The sequence below is a fragment of the Oncorhynchus mykiss genome, chromosome 12 (assembly GCF_057628025.1).
Source record: "Oncorhynchus mykiss isolate SJ-2025 chromosome 12, ASM5762802v1, whole genome shotgun sequence".
Lineage (NCBI taxonomy): Eukaryota > Metazoa > Chordata > Actinopteri > Salmoniformes > Salmonidae > Oncorhynchus > Oncorhynchus mykiss.
Window position 1 is genome coordinate 46,362,830 of NC_143033.1, and position 14,937 is coordinate 46,377,766.

General features: G+C 45.1%; 1 protein-coding gene across 2 annotated transcripts in view; it reads right to left on the minus strand.

Moving 5' to 3' along the window:
• Window positions 1–4,051: 4,051 nt before the first annotated feature.
• The window catches only part of LOC110537679 (ceramide synthase-like), a 58,187-nt gene continuing 47,301 nt past the window's right edge, over window positions 4,052–14,937 (minus strand). For both annotated transcript variants that reach the window (XM_036937650.2, XM_090192583.1), the window contains one exon: window positions 4,052–12,099. In XM_036937650.2, the coding sequence (XP_036793545.1) occupies window positions 11,779–12,099 (321 nt within the window). In that variant the 3' untranslated portion in view covers window positions 4,052–11,778. The remainder of the gene's footprint in view (window positions 12,100–14,937) is intronic.

A 14,937-nucleotide genomic window follows, 5' to 3' on the forward strand; every position in this document is an offset into this window, starting at 1 on the left:
CAGCGAGTAGCAGCAGTGTACAAAACAAATAGACTGGGGGTGGGGGGGTCAATGTAAATAGTCCGGTGGCCATTTGATTAATTGTTCAGCAGTCTAATGGCTTGGGTTAGAAGCTGTTAAGGAGCTTTTTGGTCCTAGACTTGGCACTCTGGTACCGCTTGCCGTGCAGTAGCAGAGAAAACAGTCCGACTTGGGTGACTGGAGTCTGACAATTTTATGGCCTTTCCTCTGACACCGCCTATTACATAGGTCCTGGATGGCAGGAAGCTTGGCCCCAGTGATGCCGTATGCACTATCTCTCGCTCTCTCCCATTACAGGTTTATGATGGACGTAAATACCGAAACTACTTTCCCCACTTTGCCAAAATGAAAGTTGAGAATCCCTTTGTTACCACAGAGAAATACTTTGTAGTACGGTAACCTCAAAAGGCTGAATAATGCAACAACATTTATGCATTCCAAAAAGTAGAAATTGTCCATGTGTATTTAAAGAACAATCCTGTCAAATGTGTTAATAATTTGTGACGCAACTAAAGATGGTAGGACAACATAACTGTTTCTCTTAATGTATCTATTTCCCAGTTGTCAGGGTCACAACTCTAGGGGAACGTATATGATTAAATATGAAACTATTTGTGAGAAGATGAAATGTGATGTTAGTCTTCTAAATGAGAAAATACTTTTTCATGTAAAGTTTATCCAGTTAGTGGCCACGCCATCGTGAGCACAGACATTATACCCAAATGTCATGAAACACTCCTTTCCACAGTTAATAAAAATGACTCAAGACAAAATGTACATTTAGTCAAGAGAATGCAGGGACAAGGTCTCCACATTGGAATGGCTACCACTCCACAGACCAAGCAGACTAAGGCATGAGCCGGATGTTGCAAAATGGTTGAAACTACAACTCTAACAAAGGACAAGACCAGAGAACGTGGATATCATCCCCACGCTGAAATGGTTAAGAAATCTACAAACTAAAGACCAATTATTCAGTCTGCAGCTGTTGAAATACTTTAGTCTGTTCTTAGATCGAATGCGTTTACCAATGGTACTCTGAAAGATCCATTCACTACCGAACGACCAAATGATTACACCTGACGCATTCATTATAACAAGCTACAACTACGAAAGACTGATCTCTGGTGGACATCCAGAGACTTTCTGTTGACAATCTATCCAGCAGATGGACCAGCGACCACAGAAAGACAACAAAGGCAGACACTCGTCAATATATACAATTGCAATTTATATTCGAATGAGTGGCTGTGCATGTTCAAAGAATTAGCATTTCCATGAGTGTAGTCAACTGTATGTCCGTGGGTCCACTCTGAGTTTCCCGCTTTTTGAGCTGTCCCCAACTTTTCTTTGTCTACCAAGCCTTCATACCGGTTTCGTCAACTATGGACTTTTTTGTGTCATGTTAGAAACCAATGTATGACCTACTGTGTGTGTTTTATGTAATTCTATGATTGATTAGTTAGTAAATAAATAATTAAGTCAATTTGTATATAGCTGATTCATGATTTATATTAGGGTTCGTGCATAAATCCAAGGGTTTGCGACGTTCAGGAATGAGACTGATGAGGTAATAATACATTAATAGAAGACTGTAATCGATAAGATATGAACATATCTGAAGAGTTAATTCGGGAAAGAGACTCTTTAAACTCTAAATATTCCCGTGGTGCCCCGACTTCCTAGTTAATTAAAGTGTACATGATTAGTTTAATCACATAAGGAATAATTAGAGAAAATGTATTTGATAATATAAGTTTTCACATTTAATGATAGTCACATTACAACACTGTAGCACAACATCTGTAGTGCCTTAAGGTCAGATGCCGAGCAGTTGCCATACCAGGCGGTGATGCAACCGGTCAGGATGCTCGCGATGGTGCAGCTGTAGAACTTTGATGGGGGACCCATGCCAAATCTTTTCAGGCTCCTGACAGGGAAAAGGTTTTGTTGTGCACTCTTCACGACTGTCTTGGTGTGTTTGGACGATGATAGCTCGTTGGTGATGTGGACACCAAGGAACTTGAACATCTCGACCCGCTCCACTACAGCCCCGTTGATGTTAATGGGGGCCAGTTCAGCCCACTTTTTCCTGTGGTCCACGATCAGCTCCTTTGTCTTGCTCACATGGAGGGAGAGGTTGTTGTCCTGGCACCATATAGTTTAACCTGACTGTGAGAATGAACAGAGCCAGTCCCAAAACGTACTTTTCCCCTCCCCCTTGGCCCTGACCCTTCAATGTTTGCAGATATGTAAGGTGGAAGCAATATGGTGTAACCTTCACCACTACACTGCGCATACCCTCCAGACATGCAAATATCAAGGAATATTTTTTTCTCTATATCAAGGGGAAGCTTCTAAGTGGCATTTTAAGAAGATTCAACTAGATAAGTATAAACCCAGTAGCCATCAATAGGGTCAAACTGACAGAGACAGATATGAGGCACATGATAACAAGGGCTTCTTCCTGGCCCAAATAGAGCTGCCTTATGGGCTCCACCTGCTCCCACAACTGTACAGGACATAGAAATAGCCTCTCCCATTGCAGGGGTAATAAGAATCTGCTCTATCAAACACCGATACTCATCCGATGAATGGTAGTTTGACTGAAGATCCATGCGCGACGCAAGTAAATCATCCATTGATGGCAACTGGAGACCTGCGCCAAAATGTGGAGATCTGAACATCTCTTTAAAAAAAAAATTTAAGCAATTTATTGCTGGGGGACGACTCATAATACAGTAACAGAGTAAATGTAATGCCATCAAACATATGGAAAGTATGTGTTTGATACCATTCCACTCAAGCTATTACCACAAGCCCGTCTTCCCCAATTAAAGCGTCACCAACCTCCTGTGGTTCAGTCCCACTCAGGTGCCTCATTGTGTTGTGTGTGATTGCCCTCTGTTGGTCTTGGAGAGAACATTATGCTTTAAATTTGCTGTGGCAGCCTGGTCTCATATCAATGTGTGTGGTTTTTGTTGTTACTCTAGTAGATATCCGACTATAGAAGTTGGCTATAAAGCACAAACAGATCTGGTACCAGGCTAGGAACGTGGGAGGAAAGAAACATCAGTTTATTGAGATGAACCTTAAGTGGCATTCTCTCCTTCATCTCCACTTATATGAAAAGATAGGCTAGGTGGAAACTATACAACAAAGGATGCCTGCCGGAAACTAGCTTTCACTGGTCTCTGTTTCACTTGTCCAGTGAAACAGAGACCAGGGGTGCATTCAATTAGGTCAGGGGTGGGAAAACTACAGCTCGGATGCAGCCCGCAAGCCCATTTAATACATGGGAGATTGGAGTGGGGGGGGGGGTTATTATTTTGGGAACTCCAGGCCACACTTGAACCTCTATAATTTCTACATACTTTCTATATAGTTTTAATGGACCTATATATTTTCAATTCAAATAACTACCCTTTTTTTCTGGCCTGCAAATAGGTTTTGGCACAAAAAAAATCGGTCCCCAAAGAATCTGTGCAGCCCTCCGTTTAATTTTTACATCCCGACGTGGGCTTCAAGCCAAAATAATTTCCCACCTCTGAGTTAGGTTCAACATTAGCTACTTGCTTGAAGGTTTGTACTGAATGGCATGTTTTCCCAAAACTGTGCACCGCGTTCATCAACAGCTTTTGAAGAATGTTTGCTCCCATTGGGTGGGTGTAGCCTGATCAAAATGGGTGTGAACATGTATGGTGTGCTCATGAAGCACACCATACACAATCACCCTCTGGGCCACCATAATCACATCGTTCTTCAAAATAGATGTCCAGTACAGTACCTTTTCCGTTAAATTAAACATTGAACAACGTTCTTTCGTACTGAACGCACCTCTGGGTGGTGTTCATTGGGACACACCAAGGCAAAATGGGAAACGAAAATTCTTAGACTTCAGATTGAAACAGGGAGGTACTCTGTTTTCCGTGATTCCCTCTGAGAATGTTCTTCGATTTCATGCCTACTGCAGACAGTGTTCTCAGAAAATTGAGGCAGAGGCATGTACAGCAATTAACACAGATTCTGGTTTAAAAGGATTCATCAAATCAGTTTTATTTGTCTTTATGGGGTGTCTTTTACAAGTTGCAACAAAATAATTCCTCTCAATCAATGTTTAGGTTAGTTAAAGAGCCCATTTGTTTCTCAGATAAGAAATTCCTCAAAAAGGGCACACTACAAACAAAAAAAACCGTAATATATATGTATATATATATGTATATATCAAAATCAGATATATAAATATATATGAAAAAATCTGATAATGTTATCAAAAATAACAGGAGGCAGGGAGTGTTGAAGGTAGTGAATAAGCTGTATTTAGTAAATTACACAGCCAAAAGGTGACAGACACTATTGTGAGGATGGACGTCCGATTCGGGACAGAAAACGTTAACAGTACACCGTGTACTGTCATAGAGAGAGTCTAAATCCACAAAAAAACAAAGCACAGCAAACAAATTAGGAACTTGAGTATATAAAAACTTTAACCAAACCGTGATGATGGAAGAGAGAAGCACATTGGAAGACCCCCCAAAGGAGTTGACAAACACCCTTTGTCTTAAAAAAATATAAGGCCTCCCGAGTGGCGCAGCGGTCTAAGGCACTGCATCGCAGTGCTTGAGGCGTCACTACAGACTCGGATTTGATCCCAGGCTGTGTCACAACCGTCTGTAACTGGGAGTCCCATTGTGCGATGCCCTATTAGCCCAGCGTCGTCCGAGTTAGGGGAGGGTTTAGCCACTGGGGGCTTTACTTGGCTCATCGCGCTCTAGGGACTCCTTGTGGCGGGCCGGGCGCCTACAGGCTGACTTTGGTCGTCAGTTGAACTGTTTCCTACGACATATTGGTGCAGCTGGCTTCCGGGTTAAGCGGGCGCATGTTAAAAAGAGCGGTTTGGCGGGTCATGTTTCAGAGGACGCATGACTCGACCTTTGCCTCTCTCTCTCTCTCGAGCCCGTTGGAGAGTTGCAGCGATGAGACAAGATCGTAATTGGATATCACGAAATTGGGGAGGAAAACGGGGTAAAAAATTTAAGTATGGGGGATTTTTGAAAAGAAGATGTGTAGTAGTATTGTACAAAGAGGACAAAGGAAATGCATGCAACGGATAAAATGCATATTTTAAAAAAGCCCAGTTATAGAAATGTAACCCAATTCAGTTTGAACTTGAATCCAGTGGCCAGCCAGTCAGTGGGCCATACCCTCGACACCTACCAGGCCCCTGTGAGTCCCTTGATAAGAGGGACCGGCCCTGTGTGGATATGTGTGAAATCAAAGCAGCAAAACCCCAGCTAAAATGTTCCACCTATGCACAGCCATTAATCCTGATCACACTGATAATGCACAACTTACGCTTCACTGTGCCGAGGCTCCTACATAGACTGGATATGGATGGATGCTGACCTGGGATAAGGGTTGTGTTAGTGGGAAGGGGAGACACTGCCCCATGCAGTCTGGGGGGAGGGGGGTTGACTAAAGTGCCTGACAATCTTTGGTCTACCAACCCTACAGGTTGCAATACCACAAGCCATGTCAAAATGCATTTGGAAGAAAGCAAAGAAGAAAACAATGGCACAAGCAGGAGAAAACCGCATGCCATTCCAGGTATTTTCATATTTCAGAATCCATTGTTTTCATCGTAACTCGTTTCACAATTTTTAAAACAAATCTAAGTTATACAGTTATATGTTAACATCTTCATCAAACCCTGAGCAAAGAGAGGAGCCTCCAAGAAGGCCGAACATAAGACTTCATATATTATAACAAAACAAATCTGTCCGGATTAAGAATTAAAATAAAGATGATTAACAGGATATGTGTTTTGCATGCAGACCCTTGAACCCTATGCATGATTTGAAGGCTCTGGATTGGATGTCAGGGTAGGGGGCGGGGGATTGCACTTTAGCGACACGTCAAAGTGTACGAGACTACTAGCTCTCTATAATCTGCCTCATACCTTACGACGACGTCGACCGTGAGCTTGCAACAGACTAAGGGAAATTTCAAAGGTATACCATGGAAATCTCTTAAACCATCAATGTCACCTTCACCTTTTCAGGCCAAACCCTATCTGTCATGGTCTTACATATCAAATCAATAAAAAAACACTTCAAGATGGGGGAAAATGTCTCTGAAATGTCGATGTCAACCATATAAGGTTCCCAAAAGTGGTTGTCCTGTATTGTGAGGTGATTGGTTGCGGCGGTCCTGCATCATGAGGACATTTGTGGCATTGACTTGTGAGGGCACGCAGATTCTGCTCTGGTCCAATAATAATAATACATTTTACTTGGGTACACATTTCAAGATAGTCAAGGACATCTTGCATTAAAAGTAGGCCTACATAAAATCAAGTGCAGTACATAAAATAGGGCTCTGGTCAAATGTAGTGCACTATATAGGGAATAGGGTGCCAGTTGGGAGGTAACCCATGTGAACAGATGGAGAGTCTGTCCTTTAGGCGTGTCACTGTGAGCAGTACATCCAGAGAGCCTTTTTAAAGCCATGATGGCTTGATTGGCCTTGTTAGGAAATGGCCCTGTAGCCTAATTAACCCTGCGTTCCCTGGACTCTTGAGCTGCTGAGTGGAGAGACTGGACACCTGATGCCAGCAACGGCTCATCTAGATCAGTGGTTCCCAAACTAAGGGCGGCATCATTTTTTTAAGGAACACAGTCCAGCTTTAAAAACTTACTCTTGAGAGCTGTAATAGTAGAATGCTCAAGGTGCAATTTTGAAATTGGGTAGTGCATCATCAGGTCCTCTTGTCATGTTAGTCATTGCATACCTTAAAGAGCTATTTACAACTTGTTATAAATGTCCAGATCAACTATCCCATTTCAGCTAAAAAAAATTTAGCTCATAGATATTGTTGTAATTTTTTTGTCATTCAATATCACATGAACACACATTAGACATGGCAAAATGTATGGAACTGCAAAAACATTTGTATTAAAACTGAACAATTTTCTTTGCACCCCTGGACCAAAAAAATAATTAAAATAAAGAAATAATTTACAATTCTTTTTAAAAATTAATAATATATATATATTTTTTTGGCAGAATTGCAGGAAATAAGCTTTAAACCTGCATTCTCTCCACCAACAAGAGAGGTGTGAACAGTTTGTCATGAACAGTGCTTGTGCCCATAGAAATAGACGTGGCGCATACGTGGGATGTTCCCCAATGCTGGTAAACGTAAAGTAAGGGTACGAGGAGTGAGTGAGAAAGAGAGAGACAGGAAGGGAGAGAGAGAAATAGGGAGGACAAGAGAGTGAGAGCGCACAATTAGAAGGCCCGGGATGTTTCTGTATGGAGATCTGTGGTCGCATCAGTCAGACAGACAGACAAAAGACACGAGTCGGGGCATATTGATAAAGCTGGACTCTTTGCCTAAGTCTCGGGGTCCGGGCCAAACCAGACAAACAAGCCCATCGTTTAAAAGCAGCAGCACTCAGCTTCCCTTCCTCCCTTCCCCAGCCTTCTGCCTGCTCTGCTCTTGCTCCAGCGCCGCCCCGGAAGCACAGTGGCCTGGTTTGGTCCTTTCCCGGACTGGAGTGTTTCTCAGCAGAAAATGGCTGAGTCCCCACAATGCAGGGGTCTACGGAGTACAGCAGTGTTACCACAATGCAACCGTCCGCTAGAGAGGAGAGCAGAGTCCCTACAATGCCGCAGTTTCCTAAAGAGAGCAGAGTCCCCACAATGCATCAGTCTCCTACAGAGGACAGCAGAATCCCCAAAATGCAACCTAACATGCAGACAGAACTTCAGTGGACAGGGCCACGTTGACAAAACTGATGCAAAGGTGCATCTGGGGCCCAATACTTATTAAAATAGCCTCTAAGACCAGATAACGTTGATTAAATACATGATGATTTGCTCAAGCTAAAATGTGGTCAGGGCATGTAGGTTTGAAGCAAAGTTGTTTTGGTCCTCACACAAAAACTTCCCTCCATTCTCAAATGTATCCAATTGCCAAGGGCAGCCTTCTTAAGTCTGGTCGGTGTTAAAACTAGAAGAATGTGTTGAGTTTCAGCAGAAATAGTGTGTGTGTACGTGATATAAATGCACCTCTCACGGCCTCAAACTTTTCAAAGTGCTAACAGAATCTACAGAAGCTTCTCATTATCAAGGTTGTCGTCATAAAAAAAATGTGCATATGGTAATGCATTCTCTAAAAACAAACATATTTAGTTATTATTATCCTGTATTTACAGCTATGTGATTGGTGCTCCATGCTAGCAGCACTGATGCCAACAAGCGTCAGTTCCTCCTTGCCACTATAAAACACATGCCGTGGATGGGCACTCTGGCTAAAATAACCAGCACTTCAATTTACTAGTAAATTAGTAATAATTATCTACAAGTTAACAGTGTTTAATTTATACAGAACTATTGCCTTCATATTTGAAGGCTACGGACGAGTAGGTTAAAAGACAACATAAAACTCTGGGAAAGTATTCAAGGTATTATTGGTTTGTGGACAATATGATAAGATGTATCACATTTAAAGTAACTGGCCAGTGTCCAGATTTCTATGAAATATGACCTATAATTAATTACAATGACTGGTATTGTTTCTTCTCCCCAAAAATGTAATTATGTTAAAAAGCATATTTTCTGTTTTGGAATGGTGTGGGTGTACCCAAACAGCCGAATGGTGTGGGCGTCGACCAGTCAAAAAATATTAATGCGAGTAGACTGCTGGGATGACGTCATCCTCTATGTGGAAATAGCTAGCATTTTTTAAACTGTCTATAGAGCTGGGCGATATGGACAAAAACCCATATCATGATAATGTAAAAAAAAAAAAAATCACAAAAAATGCTCCAATGATAATTCTGCGCTAAATTATAGAAATAAAAATTGGGAGGCGCTAGAGCTGGGCGATATGGACAAAAAGTAGTATTGCAATAAATGTAACAATATTGCTCGATAACAAATACAATGATCTTTTTTTTAAAAAAATGGACAGTTACTTTACATTAGCGGCAGGGCTCTCGAGAATGTATTTTTCAGTGCCAAGTGACACTTGGCAGCCTGACTCAAAAAGTAAGCCATTTCATCTAACATATCCAGGAAATGCATGAGATATCTTGATTTGTAACCTATTCAAATATGATCCAATATTAGCAGGTGTATTTTTGACGACATCTTTGTGCAGATTGGCCTAAAGGCTATATTATTCACCACCTGAGGATGTGGGAACTCAAAACAGCTAGATTGCTAACTCTAACTAGGATATTGTTGCTATATAGAATAAATAATTAGCCTACATGGCTATCAGTAAACGTAGGCGAATGTCCTACAGAAACTTTCCACCGCTAGGCCTAGGCTACATGATGTAGGCATATTAACTGCAAATGGCGGGCTCTGCTCATCTCCACTGCATCGAAACCATACTAACTACAGCCTATTCCGGTTGTAAAGTGTTTCCATGAACTCAATTGAGGTGATAAATACATGATATACTCACAGAAAGCTGTGTCTCCTCTCTTACTACAACAAAAGTAGTTGCTTTGAAAACGGTATTCCCCCCCCCCCCCCCCAAATAGCATTTTGAGCAACGGCCATATGCTTGTGCTTCTCAGAATGCATCTCTCCTCCGCCGTGTGCAGTGGGTGTCAGCAGCCAACAGCAAAACAGGGACAAGCAGGAATCAACATAATGCATAGGCTATTACTGTTGACCATATAATGATTTTAGGACAAACTACAGAAACATTGTATAGCAAAATCACAGAAAATTCCTGATGTATGCAAAATGCTTCGGTAAGGGGAAGGTAATGTCGGTAATTTTCTGCTTATCGTCCCAGCTCTAGGTACAATTTTGAGGTGTTTTTTTCCCCTCCAATTTATGCTTTGGCCACAAATACAACTATAGGATGAGTCAACATTTGGGTACGAGTGAACAGAATATGAACTTTTAAAAGTGATATTTTCACTGGACAGTTACTTAAAAAAAAACTGGGGTTGTTTCCTGCTTGCTGACCTGTTCTAAGGAGCCAACCAAGTCGGGGAAAACTCATAATTAATCCCCAGAAAAGGCAATCATGAGTAAAAGTAGAATACATGAAATGAGTGTATCGCCACCATCAAGCCTTTCTTATTCTATTCGACAATCTTCTGTTTGAAAATAGAGTATAATTTTGGAGCAGGGCCGCATGCAGCTGTGTAATCATCCTGCTCCAGCATCATGCTAGGAACATTACTGTTTTTTTAATCTAAACATCAGGTTAATCTCTACTACATGGGGTTTTAAATTGTCCTCGCCATTTTCAACCCCGTCTGTTTTATTGCTCCAACTGGCACCTAGTGGGCCGGTCCCTGGAGGACACAATGTGACCTTAAAAAGGGATGCCCAGTGGTATACAAGCCCCTCCCATGTGGCCCCCAGACCCCTGTTGCCAGAGGGCAGCATTGACCTAAAAGAATCACCCCACCACTCCCACCCCGCAAACTTGACGTCGAGTGACCGTGAAGTCTTGTCTCCACCCATTAAAAGCAGCTTCAGCTGTTGCAATGGAGTCAAACCCGGGACTAAACAAGCAATCCCATTCCTTCTAATGCTGCTACAGCGCTCCCAGAGAAGTCTTGTGTATGTAAACATACGGACAAAGCTTTTGCTAAGCCACCCCCTTTAGGTAGGGAGCACATAATATAGAGAGAGGCTCCTAGTTTGTGATGCCCCACCCTGTGTGACACTGAGGTGCGTGGGTTTAGAGAATTCATGTAAACAGACGCAGCAGGGCAGCACACAGAACCCTGTTGGGCCGTAAACAACAAAGGAGGAAGACGAGCGCGCTGCAGGCACACCGATTGGCCAGCGGCGGCAGCCATGGAGAACTGTGAATTAGGAAACAGGACAATGGGGAGGCGCTGAGGTGGATAAAGGAGTGTGGAGTTCCACAATCCAATCACATTAAATGGGTTTTTGTGTAGCTATGCTGGTGCAAAGAGCTTGGTGCAAACATTTATTTCTCATTTTCTCCTTCAAATGTAGATGAGGTGACACCCGTACCTATCTTAGTTTGTAAACACCCCATCCCATTCCACCCCTCCACCCAGCCTTGTCACCATTACTATCTGCATGCCAAGTCCCCTTTCCCACTTCTCCTCCTCTCCCGCCGGCGGTCTTTTAAAGATGAGGACTGGGTGGGTGGACAAACACTTCATAAAATGTGAATCTTCAGGACTTGACATAAAAACCATTGACAAAACAAAATAAATCAACAAATTCTACATACACATTCATCTACACTAACTGATCTTCCAATCAGCAGAGCAAGTAATAGATGAAGTGGAGGGGCCGGGGGAGTGTATCACCACCTCCCCGCCGAAAAAAGCCAGGACCTCCATTCTCGGTCTTCTTCATATCTTTTAGGGAAACTCCAGTGTAGCACTACAAATATAACCCCTGTCCAATCACTCTAATCCAAGCACACGAGCACACAAAACAAAAAAAATGGAGTAGAGCTTGGACTGGGCATGGAGCGATCAGTAGTATCGAAGCAAAAGGGAAACATGGGGGTGGGGGCTCAGGGGGAGGAGGAGCAGTAGCAGTACTAGTGGAATCATAGTAGTAACGGTAGTAGTTTTGTGGAGACTGTGGTATGTAGCCGAAGTGCTTCTGCAGTAGAAGTAGTAAGTAGTAGTCGATGGTGGTTCATTTTTGTGTGACTCGAGCGCATATAGAGTAGAAGGAACCGAGAAAGAACAGAGAGAGAGCGATGGTGACGGAGTGAGCTCTCCAGCTCTAATCATTTCCCTTGGGTTGGTTGTCCGTGAGGGAGGGGGGGCTAGGTGGGGGCAGGGGGGAGGAGTGACACTGGCGCTGGTAGAGCCGCCAGCCCTTGCGGCAGAGCAGCACGAACCAGTAGACCTGCGGCGCCAGGATACACAGGCTGCCCAGGTTGACCGACAGTGTCAGGTGGAAGGGCACGCCGTAGACGGGGATGCCGTAGTGACGGCCGTAGACCCAGTACATGTAGGGAAAGAGGGCGATTCGACACAGGAAGAAGCTGAGCAACACCATGCCCCCATTGGCCTTATGGATCCAGCAGTCCTGCAGACCCAGCTGTGAGAAACGATAGGAGAGGAGGATGAGGGAGAGATGTGTTGGGAGAATATTGAAAGGAGACAAAGAGAGAGAAAAAAGGTCATTATATGGTCAAACAGTCTTGAAATTCTAAGTGAGCAAAACTGGGCTGGAATCCCTGGACCTGTTCGAATACTTTGAAAATACATTCTTCCTTCCATGATGTAATCACTGATCTGAAGACTGGACTGGTGAAAGCTATGAAGTGGTACCCATGCATCATGGTAGATCTGTTGATAGATACACTATTACAGGAAGCGAAGGAGGCATTCTAACAGTGCCCATGTGTGTGTGGTCTTGTGTGTTTTGACAGTGGCTCTGCAGTACCCGTCTGGTCCACCAGAGGACACTAAGCAAGAGAGCAGAGAGTGGCACTACTGAATGAAGAGTCAGAAGTCAGCAGAAAGTGAGCTGGAGACCAAGCAGGCTCACTGCTCTTTGCTCTTTTAGTGAAACATATACCAGGAGTGTTTATTTAGTGAGTATCTGTATGGATACAAGTACATACAGCTAGCTACCTGCCAAAATAAAGGAAACATCAACATAAAGCATCTTAATAGGGCGTGGCCACCATGAGCCGCCAAAGCTGCCAGATCAGCTTCAACACACCTTGGCATAGATTCCTACAAGTGTCTGGAACTTTATTGGAGGGATGGAACATAATTCTTCCACAAGAAATTCCATAATTTGGTGTTTTGTTGATGGAACACGCAGGTCTCAGGCACTGCCGAATCTCAATTGGGTGGAGATCCGATGACAGACACACGGAGGCCGAGACACAAATACACCGAGACAGAGACGCGCACACACACACACCGAGACAGAGACGCACACACACAGAGACAGACAGAGACACACAGACACCGAGACAGAGACACCGAGACACAGACACCGAGACACAGACACCGAGACAGACACAGACACCGAGACAGACACAGACACCGACACAGACACAGACACCGACACAGACACCGAGACAGACACAGACACCGAGACAGACACAGACACCGAGACAGACACAGACACCGAGACAGACACAGACACCGAGACAGACACAGACACCGAGACAGACACAGACACCGAGACAGACACAGACACCGAGACAGACACAGACACCGAGACAGACACCGAGACACACACAGACACCGAGACAGAGACACACACAGACACCGAGGCAGAGACACACACAGACACCGAGGCAGAGACACACACAGACACCGAGGCAGAGACACACACAGACACCGAGACAGAGACACACACAGACACCGAGACAGAGACACACCGAGGCAGACAGACACTGAGACAGACAGAGACAGACAGACACCGAGACAGACAGAGACAGACACACACCGAGACAGACACACACACAGACACCGAGACAGACACCGAGGCAGACACACACAGACACCGAGACAGAGACACACAGAAAACCGAGACAGAGACACACAGACACCGAGACAGAGACACACAGACACCGAGACAGAGACACACAGACACCGAGACAGAGACACACAGACACCGAGACAGAGACACACAGACACCGAGGCAGACACACACACAGACACCGAGACAGACACACACACAGACACCGAGACAGAGACACACAGACACTGAGGCAGACACACACACACAGACACCGAGGCAAACACACACACACCGAGGCAGACACACACAGACACCGAGGCAGACACACAGACAGAGACCGAGACAGAGACACACAGACACCGAGACAGACAGACACCGAGACAGACAGACACACCGAGACAGACAGACAGACACACACGCCGAGACAGACAGACACACACACAGACGCCGAGACAGACAGACACACACACAGACGCCGAGACAGACACACACACACAGACGCCGAGACAGACACACACACAGACGCCGAGACAGACACACACACAGACGCCGAGACAGACACACACCCAGACGCCGAGACAGACACACACACAGACGCCGAGGCAGACACACACACAGACACCGAGACAGACACACACACAGACACCGAGACAGACACACACACAGACACCGAGACAGAGACACACAGACACCGAGGCAGAGACACACAGACACCGAGGCAGACACACACAGACACCGAGGCAGACACACACACAGACACCGAGGCAGACACACACACACAGACACCGAGGCAAACACACACACACAGACACCGAGGCAGACACACACAGACACCGAGGCAGACACACAGACAGAGACCGAGACAGACAGACACCGAGACAGACAGACACACCGAGACACCGAGACAGACAGACAGACACACACGCCGAGACAGACAGACACACACACAGATGCCGAGACAGACAGACACACACACAGACGCCGAGACAGACACACACACACAGACGCCGAGACAGACACACACACAGACGCCGAGACAGACACACACACAGACGCCGAGACAGACACACACACAGACGCCGAGACAGACACACACACAGACGCCGAGGCAGACACCGAGGCAGACACACAGACACCGAGGCAGACAGACACCGAGGCAGACAGACACCGAGGCAGACAGACACCGAGGCAGACAGACACCGAGGCAGACAGACACCGAGGCAGACAGACACCGAGGCAGACAGACACCGAGGCAGACAGACACCGAGGCAGACAGACACCGAGGCAGACAGACACCGAGGCAGACAGACACCGAGGCAGACAGACACCGAGACAGACAGACACCGAGACAGACAGACACCGAGACAGACAGACACCGAGACAGACAGACACCGAGACAGACAGACACCGAGACAGACACACACACAGGACACCGAGACAGACACACACACA